The 20,678-nt window shown below is 38.5% G+C and overlaps 1 protein-coding gene across 3 annotated transcripts; it reads right to left on the bottom strand.

Moving 5' to 3' along the window:
• Positions 1-1,143: 1,143 nt before the first annotated feature.
• On the bottom strand, positions 1,144-16,733 carry thrap3a (thyroid hormone receptor associated protein 3a). 3 transcript variants are annotated; one of them, XM_086311143.1, is made up of 11 exons: positions 16,557-16,733; positions 11,502-11,646; positions 8,151-9,062; positions 6,860-7,531; positions 6,589-6,761; positions 6,286-6,397; positions 5,919-6,003; positions 4,561-4,742; positions 4,263-4,452; positions 3,988-4,131; positions 1,144-2,572 (listed from the first exon to the last, which is right to left on the bottom strand). In XM_086311143.1, the coding sequence occupies exons 2-11, from the start codon at positions 11,621-11,623 to the stop codon at positions 2,333-2,335; spliced, it is 2,832 nt and encodes a 943-aa protein (XP_086167269.1). In that variant the 5' UTR covers positions 11,624-11,646; positions 16,557-16,733; the 3' UTR covers positions 1,144-2,332. The 3 variants fall into 3 exon arrangements, with proteins under 3 accessions (XP_086167269.1, XP_086167270.1, XP_086167271.1); XM_086311144.1 differs by lacking the exon at positions 16,557-16,733 and adding an exon at positions 11,733-11,918; XM_086311145.1 differs by lacking the exons at positions 11,502-11,646; positions 16,557-16,733 and adding an exon at positions 10,093-10,242.
• Between the last annotated feature and the right edge of the window lie 3,945 nt (positions 16,734-20,678).

Raw genomic sequence — 20,678 nt, 5'->3', positions numbered from 1 at the left:
CAACTAAACCATAACCGTAAATGTGTTTGTAGTAATAATTTTGTAGTAATAATAACGTTTTTACCCCATAATGTTAAGTGGCAGGAGATTTACAGCAAACAAGGGTTACAGCCAAAATATACTGTGATTGCTTTTTATATAATGTAAGTTAGTTGCATTAACAATGACCCTTATCTTTTCCTTTAACTCAGTTAATAGGTCACTGGCTTTAGTCAACAGACAAGATGAGCTCCATTACTTCCTTAGTTTCCATTTTGAATGTTGCCAAACAAGTCAAGTTATCATTATTTCCAACTTTTAAGATTTCACTTAGACCAGTTACAATAGGGAGTATGAGATGCACACTATCCAAATGTTTAGGGAACGTTTTGGACGAATATCCCACTCTAGCCAAGCCTGGGAGGTATCTGATCGGTCACTATTTAGCAGTGTGACAAAGAGCTCCAATATGCAACCAAATAATACAAAAACACCATGAGCAATAGAAAGAAACTGGGCAGATGGAGTTAGGCTTTGTTTGTAAAGAATGTTGTATTAACCTAATCATTGAATGACAAATATCCAGAGTATTTAAAACATCCTTACTTTATATTTAGTGCCTTAATATTTTTTATTTCACTGTAGTGGTGAAAAATGAATCAATTAGTACAAACTGACAATTTTTACTTGGTGAATCCAGTCACTTTTGACTTCAACCTGCTCTGATACAGTGATTGGTTGATAGGTGTTTGGTTGAATGGGATGTGCACAGGCACACTGTAGCTTTAGGCTGGGTTGTTTATTCAACTCCCAGTGACTTACAGGGATTTGATTGCTTTGATTGAAGCAGGTGATTTTGGCCTTTAGTCAAAAAAAAAACAAAACCATGGGTTGTAACCAAATCGGCTCCACCCTGATACACTCTTACCAATATTATGAAAGTAAAGTGCAAAGTGTGGTTCACTCATAGCACACAAACATAATATTTTTAGGCCACACCGACATAGGTACTTCTTATTGAATCATGAGCCAGCCTAAGTATGTTTAAGAGCCCCATGGTGTGTGGACCCTGGGAGCACCATCATTTCCATACACAGAGGTAAATAAAGATAACCTAAAAGACTGTAAAGATTCTTTTTAATTAAAGACACATACAGACAAATGTCAAAGTAATCAGTGTTTCTTTAATTTACAGTCTCTAAGAAAACAAAAACAAAAACAGTGACCACAACTATTTAAAATATGCAATATTCCCTAAGAAGTCAACCTTAAAATTTTAATCTGTAGGCCTATAACATACGCAAGTAAGACCAGTGCACCCACAGCAAGGTATACTTGTACTTGCATAAATGAGCCTAGAAACAAATAACATTGATATGCACAGAATAAACATTCCTGTTCTGTTTTACAAACTTGGATAGACTCTATACTAAAATTTTTAACTACTTCTCTCATTGCGTTAACAGTTGCACACAGTTAGCATCACTGCTAAAACCTGTTTGGTTAAATAAAAGCTTGCAAACATAAAAATGACAATACAATCTATAGCAGTGAAAACAAATTCTCTGTTACAATCGAAGTCAGAATCCTGCGTGGCCAAGTACAAATACCAAAATTAAAGTCTTTGCAGAAAGAAAATCACTATCAATATTATACACTAAAGTGGTATCCAAAAACAAGCTAAAGCTACTATTCGGATAGTAAAATGTTTCACAAGCTTGTTAAAAGGCTTTTAGCTAGTGCTGTAAAATGGTTGTATGCTTTATAATGACAGACTGCAGGGCACAATCTATGACCCTGTGCAGTTTGGTCCCATTGTCAGATCAGTGTTATTTCTGCCAAATTGGTGTTTTATGTCATCACCAACAACATACTTATTGCTGAGACATAGCTCAGAAAAACATAACATATAGTCACTGTTTGCAAATTAAATTAGATTTTAATATATTTGCAGTACAATAATTTATCTTGTTGCCTAACTGATTTGATCAAAAATGTGCAGTTCTTTTTTGTGTTAATTCAAAATTGCAAGTTATTTTCTAACCATCCTAACCAAAAAAGTGTAAATATTAATATAATGCTGCGTGAAAGAGATTTTAATTTACCAAAATAAAGCAAAAGCATAAAACTTTAAACTTGACAAGAAACTGCATTTCACTCTTAAACAGCGCTTTTACTAGTCTTGATGTAGGAAATGGTTGTGTCAAGTCTGAAGAAATGAAAACAAAGTAATATGTTTCATAGGAATATCTTAAAACATTTAATCTGCATTTATTGATCCATTGGATAAAATCACTCAGTCAGATCTTGTGAGAACACAGAAGATACGATTTTCTGCAGATTCCTTTGCTACTCAGATGTTCTCTCCATCAACTTCTGCCCTTTTATGGTCCTGTTCTGTCTCTTCTCTCTGCATGCCACCTTGCTCGTCATTGACCTGGAATTTATCGAGGCCCCATTTTGGATAGATGATATTGGGACCTCCAGTGGCTTTGCGGATAAGGAACCTCGCTCTTCCGCGAGTTAAACTTCCCCTCCCTCGACCTCGATTGTCTGTCCACTTGGATTCTGACTCTTCATCTCTGTCATCGTGCTAAAAATGTGGGAGAATGTGAGAGACATATGTCAAGGCTCAAATTCAACACATTAAATGCTGAAGCTGAAAAACAATTTTTTGAAAAATCTATGTTAGCCCTATGATCAGCTAAATACCATTCAAAGGAGAGAGTAGTCAGTTTATTCACTAACCAGGCTGCTAGCTGTCGCTAGGTAAAATCAGCCACAAAGAGGGTGCTACACCAGAAATCTCCCTGTGACCCTTATGGTTACTAGCAGACTATAGCAATTTCTCATAGTTGCATTGAAGACTGAACATTCGTTACTACTTGCTGAGTGTTAGTGAAAAAGAGCAATGCAAACCTGAAGAACAAGAACAACTTTCCTTTTAAGGGTCAGATGTTTCTGGATTTTTGTTGCACTTTTAACAATTTCACTACTTCTCAGCTAGCAGTCGCTTTGTGGTTTGGCAAGCAAATTACAGGTCACCGTGGCAACTTCATAATATCAAATCAAATCACTTTTTATTCTCACATCACATGTGCAGGTACACTGGTACAGCACATGCGAGTGAAATTCTTGTGTGCAAACTTCACAAGCAACAGAGGTGTGCAAAATGCAATACAATAACATAAGAACAATGCTAAAGCTGTTTGGTAGGGCACCATGCCTTCTTTGAAAGCACCTTTACTTTCATTGAGTGACTGCATGCAACCACTCACCAACTAGCTAGAGAAGATACATTTTCTTCCCTGGTGAGTTAAGGGGTTGACGACTCTGCTCTAGGCCTGCATGATTGGGTCGTTAGCAACTGATTTCACAATGACACCAGCAACCACTTGTTAACTTGTTGGGGAATGCACATTTTTCCACAGTGACCAGTGGTTGCCAGGAAGTTACTGGCAGGTCTATAACCCAGTGTAACTGAGGTATAAATGGTTAAGCTGATGGATGGCTGAATGGACAGATTTTCACATTTTGAATTTGATGCCAACAATGTAGTAAAATCATGACAGGGACATGTTTACGACCATTTGCATCACCTCTTCTTTTAACAACCATTCTAAGCATTTGGCAGCTGCTTGATATATAATTCCAGCTGGTCAACAGTTTAGTCCTCCTTAGTCATATTCATGGCTTCATAATGCTCCACATGTCGGACGAATAGATGTGGAATGCAGCCAGGCCGCTTTAGCACCGGGACTCATTTACTGTGGAGCCATGCTGCTATTAATAAACAGAATGGTGCCTGGGTGGTACCATACATTGCTTCAAAACCTGTATGTATTGTTCAGCATTTTTTCAGACCCTCAGTTTTCACTAGATGTGCAGTTTAAATGTTTGGCAAATAATTATATGCTTCTATTGTTTACATTTAACACAGCCTCTAAATATTTTCAGAAATCAAGGTTGACAAAATAAGGAAAGAGATAAGGAATGAGAAAACCTTACCAAGTAATATTTTTTGCTCTTGGGAGTATATTCTGGGTTCCAGTCTTCACTTTTTTGGTGTACAACCATGCTTACAGGATTACTGTGTGAAATGTTACCCTGATAGTTCCCTTTGCTCCAGTTCCTTCCACGTATTCTTACTTGCTATAATTGGAGAAAAAGAAAAAAATGCTCAAAATATGCAATACATAGCGATACATAGCAAACTGTCTATGATGGGAATTTTACATTATATTGTAGATATTACAACAAATCAAGCTTTTTATTGGCCTTACAAATCCTCCATGTGGATGTCCACTTTCAGCTGAACCTGATGATTCCCTTTGGCCCAGTCGGTTTTTATTAAAGTCTCCATTTTTTGAATCAGGTTTCTCTTGGGGTAAACCTTCATCTTTGTTAGATTTGGAGGATGAGGAAGATGAGGATGAAGTGGAGCGAGAACGTTTCTTCTTCTTCTTGCTTTTCCTGCACAAGGATTATCATGCAAGCAAATTCTTTACATGCAGCTGTTTATAGTGCAAGATGATTATGTCATCATAATGGTAGATACAAGTACAGAACAATTGTGCATACTTTGATTTCTTGTGGTATTTATGGAAGTTTTCCACAGATCTCTCTCTGCTAGAATCTGGGGAATCTCCCGCATCTCTTCCCTGATCCTCGTTATAATATCTTTCATGGGTCGAATATTTTTTACGGCGTTCAATATCCAAGCGAAGGTCCATTGGGTCACCCTTGATTTTTTCCCCTCCATCCTGAGCAAAATTAAAACAGAACACAATGTCGTGGATAGACTTTGGATTAGCATGTGGAGGGCTGTCAGTCTTCTCTGAGCTAAGCGGATTTGTAAACTAAATAGTGAAGTGCAGGGAAAAAGGGCAAAAACCCAGGTGACAACCAGCTGGCATGAATAAAACCAAGCTATTTTTGAGGGAATTTTGAGTGCATTTAATAGGCCAAGCCAGTAGTTTTGCATGTTTTTAGTGTTTCCTAAACATCTACTTTTCCAAATCTTATGTTTTGATGATCAAATTTTACATGACTTCCTGGTCACAAAAGTCTTCATAATTTCTTTAGATAGGTGGTTCAGCACAGTTAACATGTAGCTAGCCTTATCCATCCAATCTATTCAACAGCAATAAAATATCCAGCAACAGATTCACATATTTAAATTCCTAAACTTCAGCAACATCACATACTCGTGTTTTTCAAAACACAAAGGTTTGTTAAACTTTCAGGCCATAACAAGTTGAAATCATGTCATATCTTATCATATAGTATCATGAACCAACACCAATGGATGGCAGGAAGAAATCAGAAATCGGGTTTGGAAAACATGTGGGAAAAATGCCGAAGTGTAAACATGGATAAAACATGCAAAACCACCAGTTTGGCTCTTTCACAACAGTGACAGACAAGGCATGTGATTGTTCATGCTAATTTCAGTTTACTCAGTACTTAGTATTTCCTCTGCATGTTTGAGAGCTGACCAGATGTATCCATGCGCATCAATAAAGAAATACTATGATGGTTTACTCAGAATGTTAAGCAAGTAAACGTAAGCACAGGCACATGAAGTGCCTGCTGTTGGTTATTTCCGTTCCTTATTTTTTTAAAAGAATACTTACGAAGACGATTGCTTAGAGTCCCTTGAACAGCTTTGGCACTGAGGCTTCCATTTTTGACCTTATTTGATTCATTAGCCTTGGTCAGGCTTGTGCCCACAATACAACCCATTCACCATGTGAGGCGATATAACAAACAGCAAAGTCAAAGTGCCTTATTTTGCATTTGCTTTTCTTAGACTTGAGCATCTCCCTTCAAGGAAAGCCATGGGCTTTCAGAGAGTGCAGTCTAAAGGCATGTGGCTTTCTCACTTGTTTGAAGTTGTCTTATTCCAATATACTTCATACGTCAAAATGTTCAGTCACCTTGTAAGTGCCATCCTCTGAGCTTTTCATCGCCTCAAAAAGTTGAGGGTGTTTCTTAAAAGCACTTGGTGAAACATCGATTCGCCTGCAAGAAAGAAATCAAGATGGGATAAAAGAAATGCAAGACACGTGCCATAACAAACAAACGGTCAGCAACACTGAACTGGAAAGACAACACGAAACAGAAAAAAAGAAAACTGCTGGGAAAGTAAAACTGACCTCCACCAAGCATGAGAACAAATAAGCCAAGATAGTCTGTAGATTATCAGGGAGGAAAGGTGAGAAAAAATACCTGAAAGCTGTTAAAAGAGGAGGTGAAGCCACAGCACACTGAAGGTGAGAGGGGTCACTCAATAGGCGACTCTACCTGTGTATCTCTGGACTTTTTCTTGGCTTCATCATTTCCTTCTCTGCAGCTTGTCTTTGGTACAAGGTGAATCGCTCATTTAGAGTCATGCCAGAAGATGGAAAGTGCTGAGCTGATTTGGTAACAAAGTAAGAAGCAAAAGCTATGGTTACGTCACATTTTATTCAAGAGGCCATTGTGAATAATAATGCTGAAAATCAGTCAAGACAAAATATTTGATTGTTCTATGAATTTTGCATCATAGAGGGTATCGAGGGTAATGATTTGCAATCGCTCGATATGGTTTAGACACAGAAGACTCACCTTTGATGTGGTGAACAATGGTGACAATGTGCTGAGCAAACAGCTCAGAGGGACTTCTTTGTAACTGTGCAGCCTTTACATGCTGGAAGATGGAGCGAAATTCCTGATCCTTTTTAGAGGACTGCACAAGGTCCTGAGACAACTGTCGCTCTTCAGCTAAAAGATCTGACGAACTGAAATGATAAGTTCTTTAGTCTCTTGAATTTCTTTTGAATGAATAATGACATAACATTAAAAAAAAGAATTATTGAACCTATTGAACAAGGCTTACCTTATCAGGCTATCTCCAAGGAAATCCATTCTAACATTAAATTTTGCTTCCTGTTTTCTTGAGGACATGACAGGCGGGTCCTCTACTCTGACCTCAAACGTGTCTCTGTCAGAATTCCTCCGCAATGGTGGTGTAGGAGATGGGATAGATAGAGATTCTGCCGTCTTCCTGGCTTTACAAATCAAGTCTGGGGACAGTTCTTTGAATTTTCCCGTTAACTCCCTTTTGGCAGCGGCAGTGGCTGCTGTTTTATCCTGCTTTCCACTGAGATAAAGCTCCTCTGCCGTGGCATCTTTGTCACTATTAGCAAACTTCTGCCATTTCGCAAAGCACTCTTCAAACTGTTCTCGGGCTGATGGAGCGACCTTGGTCTTTGGCTTATAGGACACTTCTCCATTATTCCAATTTTTTGGAAGTGATTTAAATTGAGGCTTAATGATCATCTCATCCTCTTCTTCCCCATCAGCAGACAGAAATGGTGAGGCTTTGAAAAAGCTGTTCAGAGACACTCCAGCATCATTATCCTCTTTGTATTTTCTTGATACAGAATCAGAGACAACTACAGAAGCTTTGCCATTTACTTTCTCTTGTTCCATTTCCATACAGTTTGCTTCTGCGTTCCTGGCATTTTCTGAAGCAGATTTAGCTTTAGCTTTAGCTTCCTCCCAAAACCTAAAGAAGGAAAAAGAGATAAAAAGCTCTGTCTAACTCGAAAACCTGATTGTGAGACAGCTGCAAAAATGAAAATAACAGTGAAATATAAGCATTTTTTATCAGGGAAGCACTTTAGTAATGAAAATAAAGAAGAAGAAGGATGTTGTTTTCACTTGGAAAACCTTTAGAATTCCTGTAAATGGATACAGTAGCTGAAGCTTGCAAAGTTTATAAAATGCAAATATGAAATGGTTGTGTAGTTTACCCAAAGTAAAGCTCAAATGAACCTGCTGTCCATTATTGGACTACCAAAAGTATATTTGTAATGGCTTCTGGTACATTTGCCTGATGTTGACTTTTTTTCATTGTTTATTGTCGCACCACTGTCTGCTCAGCTCTGATGCATACTCTGTTACATGTCCTGCACACACAGCCGAGCCAGGCTACTTATTTGTAATAGATTTCTAACTAATTTGTAACTATATTGCTGGAAAACCTAATCTATCCATTAATATGGAATCAAACCCAAAAATCCACAATCTGCATTATGTGAGGCTCCAAACAGAAGAACCAAACAACAATTTGTGTTTCAAGTTACTAAAAATTGTCATGAGTGTAAACATAAAACTGGTCTTACTTCCTGAATGCAATGGAGATTGCTGTTTTATCTCTATCCAGGTAGTCTTCTTTGGAGATGTCAAAGCTGGAAAGGATTTGATTTAGACCTTCATTTGAAGGTTTTTTAGCCGAGGATGAACCACACACCATCTGCCAGGTGGGGGTGCCATTGGGTGTGATGCCTGTGTTTTTAGTGGGGCTAGACTGGTTAGCCGTTTGGCTGCTCTGACCAACAGTAGCAGCAGAGCCTGCCAGCGGACTGTTTTTCTTTGGACTGCTGCTGTAGTTTGTCAGGCCTTTCCAGTTCCCCTCAGTTCTCCCACCGCCAGCACCTTCTATATCATCTCCTGCCAATAACTCAACACGCTCCCCTGACTCATCCTCTCCCTCTCCTCCCTTTTGAACGTCCTTGGAAGCCAGCTGCTCATCTTTCACATCTTTTGAGGTTTGGTTAGCGAGCAGGGAGGCCGGCCTGCATTTAGGAGAGGAGGAGTGTGATGAGGCAGAAGAATGCTGCGAGTGTCTGGATAAAGGAGAACAGGATTTGTCGGACTGGTGAGATTGACCATGAGGGGAGGTCCCACAGTGTTTCTGAGAGCGTCCTTGTGAATGGTTTTGATGTTGTTTCTGTTGCCAATGCTGTTGCTGTTGTTGTTTCTGATGATTTTGTTGCTGTTTTTGAGGATGCTGCCTGAAATTCTTCCAGTTCTGATGATAGTTGTTGTTATTGTAGCCACGTCCACCTCGTTGGTAGCGTCCACGTGGGAAGTAGCCCCGTCCTCGACCCCTGAAGTTATATGGCCTACGGAAGCCGCGGTGATAGCCCCGGAAGTCCCGGTTGTTCTGGTAACCTCGCGGATATTTCTTCTCCCGGTTATAGGATGGAGAATAAGATCTTGATCTTGACCTTGACCGAGACCGAGATCTAGAGCTGTGAATGAATAAAGAAGACAACGAAAACATTACGTTTATTTCTACAGAGTTTGATATAGATACATTTTCTCAATAATGTATTGCCTCCAAAATAGAAACAGTAGATCTTATGTGAAACAACACTACCAGAAACTATAAACCACCTACAATTAACAGTTTAGAGCTGAGACAGACAGATGCTTGGTTAATATAAAAGGGAAAAAGGTGGAGCATATTTGCTTTGGCTCAATGACATACAAAACTAGGAGTACTTGGATGATTGCTTACAACTGTTTAAAAAAAACAACGTTTATTGCTGGTCTGAAAGATTGAAATGACATATCTATTCATAACTATTCAAATTCTAGGGAAGTTTACAGAAGAAAAACACACAGCTCCTATTATTCAGGATCATTTTGAAAATAATAACAATCCTTAATATTTTGAAACAAATGTTTTGAAAATAATCCTTAAATTCTGTGACGATGTATAACACTTGAATATATGTTATTATGATAACACATGGAGAACACAACATGTTGCGGAGCATACTGCAAGGTCAGATTAGACCACAGGGTGGCGCTGCTGCACTTCCAATAAAAAGCCTTCCACAGCGTGCTAGCCTTGACTTTTTACCAGGGCTTCAGATTATAACAGTCTGTTCTTCAGTTTTCTCAAATCAGCAATTTAATCAGAACACCATGCTTTTAAAAGTACATTTCAACACTGTGTCCACAGCTGTCCACTGTCATATTTGAGAGTATAACTGTTTCAGACTTCAAAGTAGTAGTGCAAAGTATCTACTGCTACTTGTATTTAACTGCATCTTCAGCAGCTTTTATAAAGGATGCATTTCTCACCACCACCCTCCTAAAATGTTAAGAGTATGAAGTGATTTACAAATAATTTAAAATCTAAAAAATGCTGCAGAGCAAAAGTCTAGATTAATGAATTAAAGCTGTGCCAAAGTACATGCAAACATAATACTAAACTAGATAAATGAACTTAAATTTAAAAAAAAAAAGAAATAAGAGAAGCATGTAACTCACCTAGTGTGCTTTCTCATTGGAATACAGAGGCAGTGCAATGAGCAGCACTGCACAGTGCGAGCTACAAATACTGCATCTCCTCTGCCCAGCTCTGGTGGAACAGGGAGTCACATGGACCGTATAAGGGTGGGAAATCTACTACTGCCTGAATTCTTTGACTCTATGCCTGCCAGTTAAAAGGGCTTTTCAGCACGTTTGGAGAGGATTAATGACAGAATATTGTGTCACACATGGCAAATCTGTTCCACCAAATTGTTGTGGATATTATTTTCTTTCAGCTTCCTGCTATGACTTGTCAGTGAGTAAAAAATCGGCCAAGCGAGAGCTCAGACCATGTACTTCTGTAAACTGTGGCTCTAATTACTAAGTGTGTTAAAGCAAGATCAGGTAATGTTGGAAAGAAAGAGTTTAAGCTTCGCACTGGCAACATTTGACAACATGTTTCCACCCAGCACACTGTCAAACCTGCACCTTTAAATGCTCTTTAACCTGACAACTGTTTCTTGTTCTAACATGCTGCCCATGTAAAACATGCAGGAAATTAACTATTTATTTGTGCGTGCGTGCGTGCGTGCGTGTGTGTGTGCGCAGAGGGTGGGCGGGGATATGCTTTTTTCTGTTTTTGTATTTACATTTTTGTTGTTTTCAAACTTGTACAAAGGTGTGCATTCACACTTTTCCAGTCCTGTTTTGCCTTCCCACAAAGCCATTTGCACACGTGCAAGGTAGCTTCAGGAAGAGTAGACCATTAAATTCCTTCCATAACTCTTATTTATGCTAATTTTAATACAAGCTGTAACACTGCCAGGAAATGAGCTAGCCTGTCATTTTATTGCCATCCGGGCGTCACTCTACCAGTAGCGGCAAAGGCATCAGACTGAAGCCTTACTGTTTCTTACGAAAGCACATCAAAGTCAGCAGAAAACCCTTCAGTCAAAGCTTCACGAAATAAAAGCACATCAACAAAATGCCTTTCAAAATACTGTGAAATGTGGTACAAAACATTCCCATATGCCACTGTGCAATATTATATTAGACTACCTAAACTAAATTCACTAACCGGGAGCTGAACTCTCAAATATTAATTTCCTGTGGATACAGAGCCTGACTCAAGAGTTTGGGTAGGACTCAAAGGCTCTAATATGCTCCACCAGCTCTGTCTATTCATGTGAAAACCAAACTCTTTAAATCCTACAGATGGCAATCAAAGATACACAAAAATACACAGTGTGTTTCCAGTCAGCCACAATAAGATTTGCTACACAAAACAGATGAAAATGGATCTCAAGAATGAGTTTTTAAATTTTACTTTAACAACACAGATCTGGCAACTAGGGTGGAACTTTAGCAATCAAGGCAAATGCATGTTATCCGCTAACAAGCTGTTGCAAACGGAAGATCGCTCGTACCTATAGCGGTGCTTCCTGGACCGAGACCTGGAGCGACTCCTGGAGCGGGAGGTGGAACGGGATCTTGACCTGGACCTCGAGCGGCTCCGAGATCTCGAGGCTGATTTTGTGGATCTGGACATCACTGCACTCAGCCTACCTCTAGCTGTGACACAAAAATGTTTTACAGTCAAGTTAGGATTGCTGAATATGTATACGGTGCGCCTGTTTAAAAAAGAATTATGACATCACCTGTTCATTTGCAGGAACAATTGGATGAACAATAAAAGAAAGGATAAACAAATTTCAGGAAAGCTGGGTCAAAAATCCCTTAAATGAAAATGTCCAACAGAGATAAACCTTCCAAAATGAGCTTCAAAAACAGTCTTAAAGAAAAAGCTGCATGAAGAAAAACAACAGCTGTGAAAAAGGAAGAGGCCAATCTGTAATAGTGTAAGGTTTAAACAGAAGGAGTTTTATTTATCTCACTCATCATTTGCATAGAGGGCTGTCTTCTATCAGTCACCTGACTAGTTTTTTTTTTTCAGCTAACCAAAAATATTATAAAACAATTATTCAGAAATAATAATATAATGATAATATAATATTATTATGATAAATAATAATATAATATACAGTTATTAGTATGATAGATTGTTTTTCAATTTCCTTATCACAGAAGACCTGCAGAGCAACATAAAATAACTTAAAACTGGTGACAGAAATGTTGTGTCTCAGTTGACTGTGCAGAAGAAAAAGTTGCCAGTTTTTTAATAAGGCAAAATAATCGAGAAGACAAACCACCAAATTCAGTACTATTTGTACTCCTTTGGGTGTTTGACACTAACATACCTCTAAATATACCTACATACAACATATATATATATATATATATATATATATATATATATATATATATATATATATATATATAGGCAGAGAGAGATATGTTGTATATGTTGACCAGACTCACTGAGTGTATGACATATGAGAATCTGAATCAGAGAGACTTTATTAATCCCAGAGGGAAATTGAGTTGTCATAGCAGCAAATATACAACAAACATCAAGCACTCATATAAAATGAGTGTAGAAACAGAGATATTCATAAATATTAAGATAAATAGATAAATATAAATATAGGTATAAATATACATATACATATAAAATATAGAAATATAGAGACATTTATATATTAAGATGTGCTAGAGATGCTGCGTACAAGGGCTTGTTTTGAGGAAGTCATAAAAGCCGTGCTAACCATGTTAAATGCAAAAGCTGCTACTTGCATTTTTACACCACAGCATCGTATGTAATCAAGTGTAAATCTATTCACATAAAATGCATGGTAACACAAGCCTCGTTTAGTGGTTTTTTTTTGTTTTTCCCCTTTTCATAACTTATTAAGAGCTTTCGTTACTGTTACACTTGCCCCTTGCCCGATCCTTTGTTAAATATTTAACCTACACCATGCCCAGCTAAAACCAGTTGATTTCCTCTGCAGCTACATAGAAATTTGCTTGTGGTTAATGCTCTGCTGTGAATCCGACACCACAGAGATGTTCTCACTGGATGTTCTCACTACATGGTCTGCACACACCGACCTCAATGTACATTAAACTTCAAAGGATGACTCTTCTGAAATCAGGGCTATGCTTGCAAACTTCCCGAATTGCACTTTCATAGTGAGAGGAGGAGTTTAGTAAGAGTCTAGTTTATTCCCTTCCAAGGCCCACAGGGCAATATCTGTGCCATATGATCCACAGAGTACAGTAAAAGCTAGGGATCAAATAATTGATCTTTCATTATGAGAATCATCTTCAGAGATTTAGGAAGGAGGAAATTGCAAGCTACACATGGCATGGATTACAAAAGCACCGAATGCTATCACATGGTAGTCCCAGCGTGCATCCCCACTACTATTTTGGAGAGTATCGAAATAGATCCAATCCCTCCCACCCCCACCCAACTCTTTCACGTGCTCTATGAACTTCCCACTTCCCTCATTTCTGGCAGCTTGTTTTTTGGCTTTCAGACAATAATTTCCTGAACGTCCAACCTAAATAAAGAGTTAACGCTGAGTTTAGCCTAATGTACACATTTCAGCAAAGGCAGACAGATGTGGTTCTTTGCAGCATCTGGTGGCTAAACAGTAAAATCAATTACTTTTTCATATTAGCTTTTGAATGAGTTTCAGCAGAAACTATGCACAAAAGATCTCTACAAAGCTTTGGTTACTCATTGCATTAAGACTGCATTATTAACACACCACAACCTCATTTCAGCATCACGTATGCATAAAATTAGATGTGTGACCATAACATTGTTTTTCCCTGTAGCTGGTAGAATAAGACAACGAGATCTGTTTTGATAGCGTCACCCTGAAAGTTCAATTGATAACCAGCTGCAGCTGTCTGTGCTCCACAATGTGTGGTCGACAGTCTAATCACTGAGATTGCACCCTCTTGGAAAGGCAGGAGGCAGTAGGCCTTTAATCACTAACTACTAGATTTCTGAACACCATTACTCTTACTGACACACATGCATGCAAATCCACACAAATGTTATTACCAGTATGTTTTTGTCTGCTTCCTCATCCATATCCTAATAATGAATCTATCTATTTGACATAGCCACTACATTTGTGTCAACAACTTAGATTATTTTCATTATTTGTTTGCTCATAAGCAAATTCAAGGTTAAGGTCTAACCTGAGTCTTACTGGTTTCAATCCAGAGTTTTGAAGGGCGTTTTCATAGCAAGGTTTCTGTAACAAACACAACAGGAACAGCATGCAAAACTAGAAAAGCAGGTCTGCAGTCCAACTGCTAGAGAAGCAATGATGGTGAAGCGCGTGTAGAACGATGTGCTAAATAGACGTGCTCGAAAAACATTAAAATGTCTGTTTAACACTGTCTGGTATTCATGTGGATACACACACACACAAACACACATGCTATTAAGGCTCCCCTTGGAGCAGTGAATGACAGCTGTGTAATCCTCATCAGCTGTTTATTTCATATAACAGCAAAAGTAGCTCTGATAAACAATGGTACAGCAACATGATACATAGCTCAAAGCATATGAGAAGAAACGCTCACTCATCTGCCCTATCATTAAGACTACCATGCCACAGTGGCAGCTGGAATCACATTTGCTATCTATATATGCCCCCAAGACACTCTTCTCTCTATTTCTGATAAAGCCACAGCAACTGTCACTGGTACAGTGTTTGGTTATTGACGTGTGGCAGTCCCTCTTAGTATTCCCTCCAGGCGCTTCACAGAGCAGTTGATGGATAACAAAGTCACTGGCAGCACAATTTAAGTTTGGGATTAATAGTTGCGCTTTCTTAGGAGGTTAATATCTTAAAAAAAAAGAGAAAGACTGTTTCTCTAACAGTTGTCTGACATTTGTTTGTCATTAAGGAGCTACTGTTGCTGCTCGAAAGACAAATGAGATTTCCTGCAGCATTATTCTCTAGTAATGATCAACAACGATAGATCAGGACGCTGTTCGACTTGGCACTGAGCTTTACCACAAGCAGCTTCAGCTAGCTTTCTGCAAAGCACTAAACACACGTCACACGAGGGGGAAATTTTGTTTTAAAGTATTTTTTTCGTGCAGTTATACTGTCATGACAACAATCGGTAGTTTAGAGACTAACAAATGCCACTGAATAGCGTTTTTGGCACATATACTCCTGCCTGTAAAAAAATGGCAGACGGCAGAGTGTCACAGTGGCATCCTTACAATCACATGCTTGCAGTTGTCTGTCATCACCACAGTAATGGACCTCTCCCGCATACAAGGGGGAGCTCATCAGCAAAAGGTCCTCTCTATTTTGGTAAGTTGGGACCAGCCTGGAAAATCATGAGTTATACATTTACCTTATATTTCCAAAATACACTCAGCTGTTGTTTATGTTCTTGTGGGCTGGAATCTCCATACAAACCCAGCGGCACTGCGTTTGTTTTTGTTGTTAATTAAGTGGTAGAATGTTTTCATTTCTAATTTATTTGAGCAAAGGTTATTACAGCAATCTGTAAAAAGTAGTAGTTTCTATGCTCATTAAATACAACATAAAAGAAGCCACCACAGTGATGGCAATCACAGAGATAGAGTTCACACAATATCGAAAAGGAAACTAAATTATTTGTTATGTCATGTTATTCCCGGACAGCATATTTGGACACGGCACACCTTTGTGTTGTCAGTGTCTGTGTGTGTATGTGTGCTTTGTTTGCTAAGAAGGCTCAACCTCATAGAGGATGCCACAGTACAGCAGGATACAGGCTTGGTAGTATTTTCAAACCTTTTTTTTTTTTTGCCTCTGTGGTCCATAGAAATAGATTCAAGCTGGATCTCAAACCCCAAACAGACAACTACAGACGCAGTTCTTTCTGCTATATATGACTTGGCAGGCTTGATTCCAGTTTGGAGCTGTTTACTGTAGGTGGAGGGACAGCTTAGAGAAACGTGTAATCACAAAAGTCATTCTTTCATTGGGCTAACCACCAAAGACAACAGTCAGTCATCTGGTGAAATTAAATGGCTCACTTTACTTTAAGTCCCCATTAAATCTATGGTGGTCTGAGGACGCACGTTGGGAACCTAAAAAAGGCTTCAGGGCTCTAACAGTGACAACCACTATATGCATCTTCAGATCATTTAGTGACAGGGGTGAGAGGCATATCCTCAACGAGACAGTCAATGCATTTCTGTGGCCTAGAAAACATTCATATACGCAGAAAAATTGGTCATTTAAACCAAGAGAAAGACAATACATCGTGATAAGGAATAGACTTCTGATGTTTTATTTGCTTAATTAATATTTACAGCCTTGTTTGAAATGGCGGTTTATTCGCCGAGAAGGAACTTCACTTCGCGGCAAAGAAATTCATAGTTTTTTTCTTTTTTTGTTGCGACAGATGATTCATGTGCTGCTCAACTTCCCCTTCACTTACTGTATTGTATCGTATTACACTTCACTGCCTCTGAAAATTATAATATTTCTATTACCTCTATTCGCTCTTCAAAAAACTGTTGCTAAAAAATAGGAAAGACTAAGACTTACCGGGTCGGCGTTATATTTCAGTGTTGTCGCGTCACATTCAGGAACCCTGGTAAAATATAGTAGAAATGAGTGCAGACTTTTACTCCTTGGCGAACTCGTCTCTTCTATTGTACCCGACGGTGTGTATGTGTGTATGAGTGTGTGTGTGTGTGTGTGTGTGTCTGCGGTGTTTAGAGGGAGGGTGTGTGACAGCTCCGTGCTGCTCAGAGGTTCATATTTCCTTCCGCCTTCTCGCCACGATTTGTCAAAACACCTTCGCTACCTTGCAGTGAATGAGATTGGAGTTCTGTAGTCAGTGGGTTAGGATTAGGCTAATATGTCTGCTGTCCTTTTAATACGATCGTTTTTGTCACTAAAACCTAATCCACGACTACAATTCACTGCGCTAAGCTTGTGTTCCTACAGTTTATTATAACTCCACTGTGCAGGTCTTATATTTGACCGGGGGGGCTTCATTTAGGGACTTATCACTCGTTTTGAACGCTAACCAGCTAGTTAACAGCATGAGTACTGAAATCTGTTTTCTACTGCTTGTATTTTCAAGCGAGCCTGAACAGGTAATACTATGAAGTGATGTGTGCTGCCTGTGTCTTTATCATTCCGGTACCGTATAATTCTCCGCTAATATCAGTCTGGTTTTAAAAAACTCCTTTAAAAAAAGTTGCCCTTTTCGCAGCAATAACTGATGATTTAAAAGATGGATGTGGTGGATCATAAAGTCGACCACTTGGATACATATTCCAACTTTAGCTGTCTTTTGTAGAGCGCCTCAAGTGGACACTGTAGGAATAGCAGGCTTTGGCCTTATCTTTCAGCTCTCGTGGTTGGCGCATAGTTTAAGCACTGAATGTTAGGTGCATGGCCAGTTTGACTGACAAGTGGATGCGGAAGCAGGCACCTGTAGCTAATTTTGGTCATGAAACTAGCCCTTGATTGTGGTTGTGGTGCTCTTCAGAGCATTTTGAATGCAATTCCAGGGCAAATAAAATGGGATTCTTCGCGGTTAATCGCACTAACTACACACACAAGGGTCAGTGCTCGAGCTTTTGTAAGAAAAACTTTGAATTATATTTTTATGCTACTTAGCACTAAACCGCAAACATTTGCACCTGTGTTGCACTCTTAGAATCTATTGATGCACTTTCCTATACACGTTTGCTACCATCAGCTGATATGATGCTCAATTAAGTGTCCACTTATGTTTAAAAATAAAGTCTCCTGTCCTTTCCAGATAATTCAAAAGCAATTGAGCGACTGAAGATTAAAATTTTGTATGTGAAACACACATAAGGTCCATTTCACTCCATATTTGATGAACTTGTTCAGTAAATTGAACCAGTAATTCCTGCAAATGCATTTGTAGTTGGCATAAAGCAACCACTGAAGAAACTAAGGGTGAGCCAACAATAAAAATAAAAGTGTGACGTATTATTTTCAGGGGACAAATTCAGTATTACTAAATAACCTGGCTTGTAATCGATTATTGTGAAATCAGCCCGGCTGTGAGAAATGCTGTTTTGAGTCAGCCCAACATAGTGAGTTTCATAACAACGGAGGAAAAAAAGGAGGACTGGCATTGGAAACAAAGTCTAATGGATTGCAGTTGTATGTATGACTAAGTCACTGGGAACAGAGGATCCATTCAGCTCCCTGAATGTTAATGAGATTCAGGTCATCTGTGCAATATTAAATAGAAGAAGTGTTTCTGACTTTATTGATATTAATTTAAAATAAAGACAATCTATGGTTTAAATATAAAATTAATGGTATGACTGATATGATATGTAGGACTGGATCTCTCAGGTTTTCCTTTTTAACCACTGATGATTTCCGACATCCACAAGCATTTATGTTTCATTTTTCCCATTAGCATTATAAAATATATACTAATATTAACACTTTTAAAATCTTACATTAACCTCTTTATCTATAACATTTTGCTTTTGATGTTATTTCTTGAATCTTTAGCACATAATGTAATATGCTGTATAGTACTAACTGTCAGCTGTTTTAAGGGAGTATCTTGGATGCATTTATTTATTTTTTATTACAGACTAATTATTCACACAACCCATCAATTCTGAGCTGAGGAGCATCCAAAAAGTCAAATAAAATAAAAGTCTAATTTCAACAGGTCATCGATAGCACACACTGCCTGTTTGAAGACCTGCTTCCGTACCAGTAATTGTGTGAATGCCTCACAGCATTCACTCAATTGAGATCCTGTTTCTCTTTATTCTTTATCTTTTATTATTCTATTTGCTCCGTTTCTTTGCCGCTTAACTACTCCCTCAGTTTTCAGTCGATTTTCACCGTTCAAACGTTCAAACTGCTATTTCTGCTTTCGACTGCTATATCTTTTGGTGATGGTAACTTTTATACTTTTTGAGATATTCAGCTTTTTATGCCATTTTTTGGCCCATTTTGCTGACAGGGACCACATTATCAGAGTGATCACTAGTTTTGCTTGCCAGGCTGAGCCATGTTTTAGCTCAGTGATATGAGCACCCGTTCTCAGACCAGGAGGCCCGGGTTTGAATCCCGCTTATGGCATCATTTTTTTTCAGTTAACACTTCAACTGTTTAAACTCTTTTCCACAAAAATTTCAGCTTTTTCACCTCTTTTTAGCAAAATTTTCAGTTTTTCACTACTTTTGAGCACAAATTCCAGCTTCTTGAGTTGTTTTTAGCACAAACTTCAGCTTCTTTTCCTCTTTTCAGCAGAAAGTCTGCTGAGTCACCTCTTTTCAGTACAATTTTAAGCTTTTTCACCTCTTCTTAGCACAATTTTCATCCTCTTCTGTTCTTATCAGCACAATCTTCAGCCTTTTCACCTCTTTCCAGCACAATTTAGCTTCTACTGCACAGTGCACGTTTTTTTTCTCTCATCATATCTTTGTTTGAGATTCTAATTGGTTTGGCGCAGTGGCGTGAGATCTGGTAGCAAGGGTTTGAGTACTACATGTGACAGATGCTGCACATCTTCCCTGCTTAGATGTAATCTGCTTTCTTGACACTCTTCAGTGTAGTCTTTCAAATAAAGCAGTTTTCAGCAGAGTTCAGCTTCTACACAGTGTTTTCAACAGATAGCTCTCCTTCTGCTGTTTTCAGATTCCGCTACACAGCATTCACACTGCATTTTCGCAGGAAATGCAGCATTTTCTAGTTTTATTTTATTTTATTTTATATTATTATTAGTCCTTTATTTATCCAGGTAAAAAATCTCATTGAGTTTAAAAATCTAATTTCCAAGAGAGGCTTGGCATCATGGCAACAAAATCAAAATACATGTACTACATAAGCATACAACACTTAAAACAAATACAATATCCTGTGCAGATGTCGAAGAAGTATATCTTTCATACTCATCTGATCTATCCAGGTTAGCTATTTAATAGGAATTCATGAGAAGGTGTATTTGCAATGGAAATTCTTTCAACCATTAATGCGCCACTGTGTGCACATATTGCCTTGCACATCCTGCTCATTTGACTGATTCAAAATACGACTACCAGGAAAATAACACAGCAGAATAGTTGTGGTAGGTCAAGTAAAGTTGGGATCATTAAACATCAGTGTGACTGGATGATGCGAGCAAGATAATACAGGAAGTGGTGTGTTTGCTTGTTTTTGGTTGGTGATGTAAAAGTGACTACTGAGTTTGTCAAAGCCCAGTGCTTATCTTGCAGATAAGACTATCTACTAAAAAAGCTAAGCAAATGACTCAGAGGAGCTAACATTTGTTCAGCAGTGTGTACTCAAAAAAGATGTGCACGTATTTGTTAGAAAGTATTTTCCTGTTTTCCAAACATAATATCGGGACTTATTTACACCCAAACTTAGGACAGTTATCCTGCCGTTTAGAATAGAATATAATTCAACTTTATTGTCATTGCACATGTCACAAGTACAAGGCAACGAAATGCAGTTTGCATCCATCCAGAAGGGCTTTAGCCATGATATAGATATATTACAGAAATGGGTCTGTTATACGTATGAGGGTGCAAAAATGGGTTTACTATGGGTATGTTGTAATGTACATGGTATGAAGGTATGTTATGAATATGCTATAAGTATGTACAGGCTGTAGTGGGTATACAAGCTATGTACAGGCTATGAACA

The sequence above is a fragment of the Aulonocara sp. 'chitande type north' Nkhata Bay genome, linkage group LG11 (assembly GCF_057382095.1).
Source record: "Aulonocara sp. 'chitande type north' Nkhata Bay isolate Kocher_YH1m ecotype deep benthic linkage group LG11, A_spYH_male_GT1.1, whole genome shotgun sequence".
NCBI lineage: Eukaryota > Metazoa > Chordata > Actinopteri > Cichliformes > Cichlidae > Aulonocara > Aulonocara sp. 'chitande type north' Nkhata Bay.
The sequence above is the reverse complement of the archived record's forward strand: the minus strand, read 5'-3'. Positions and strand labels throughout refer to the sequence as shown.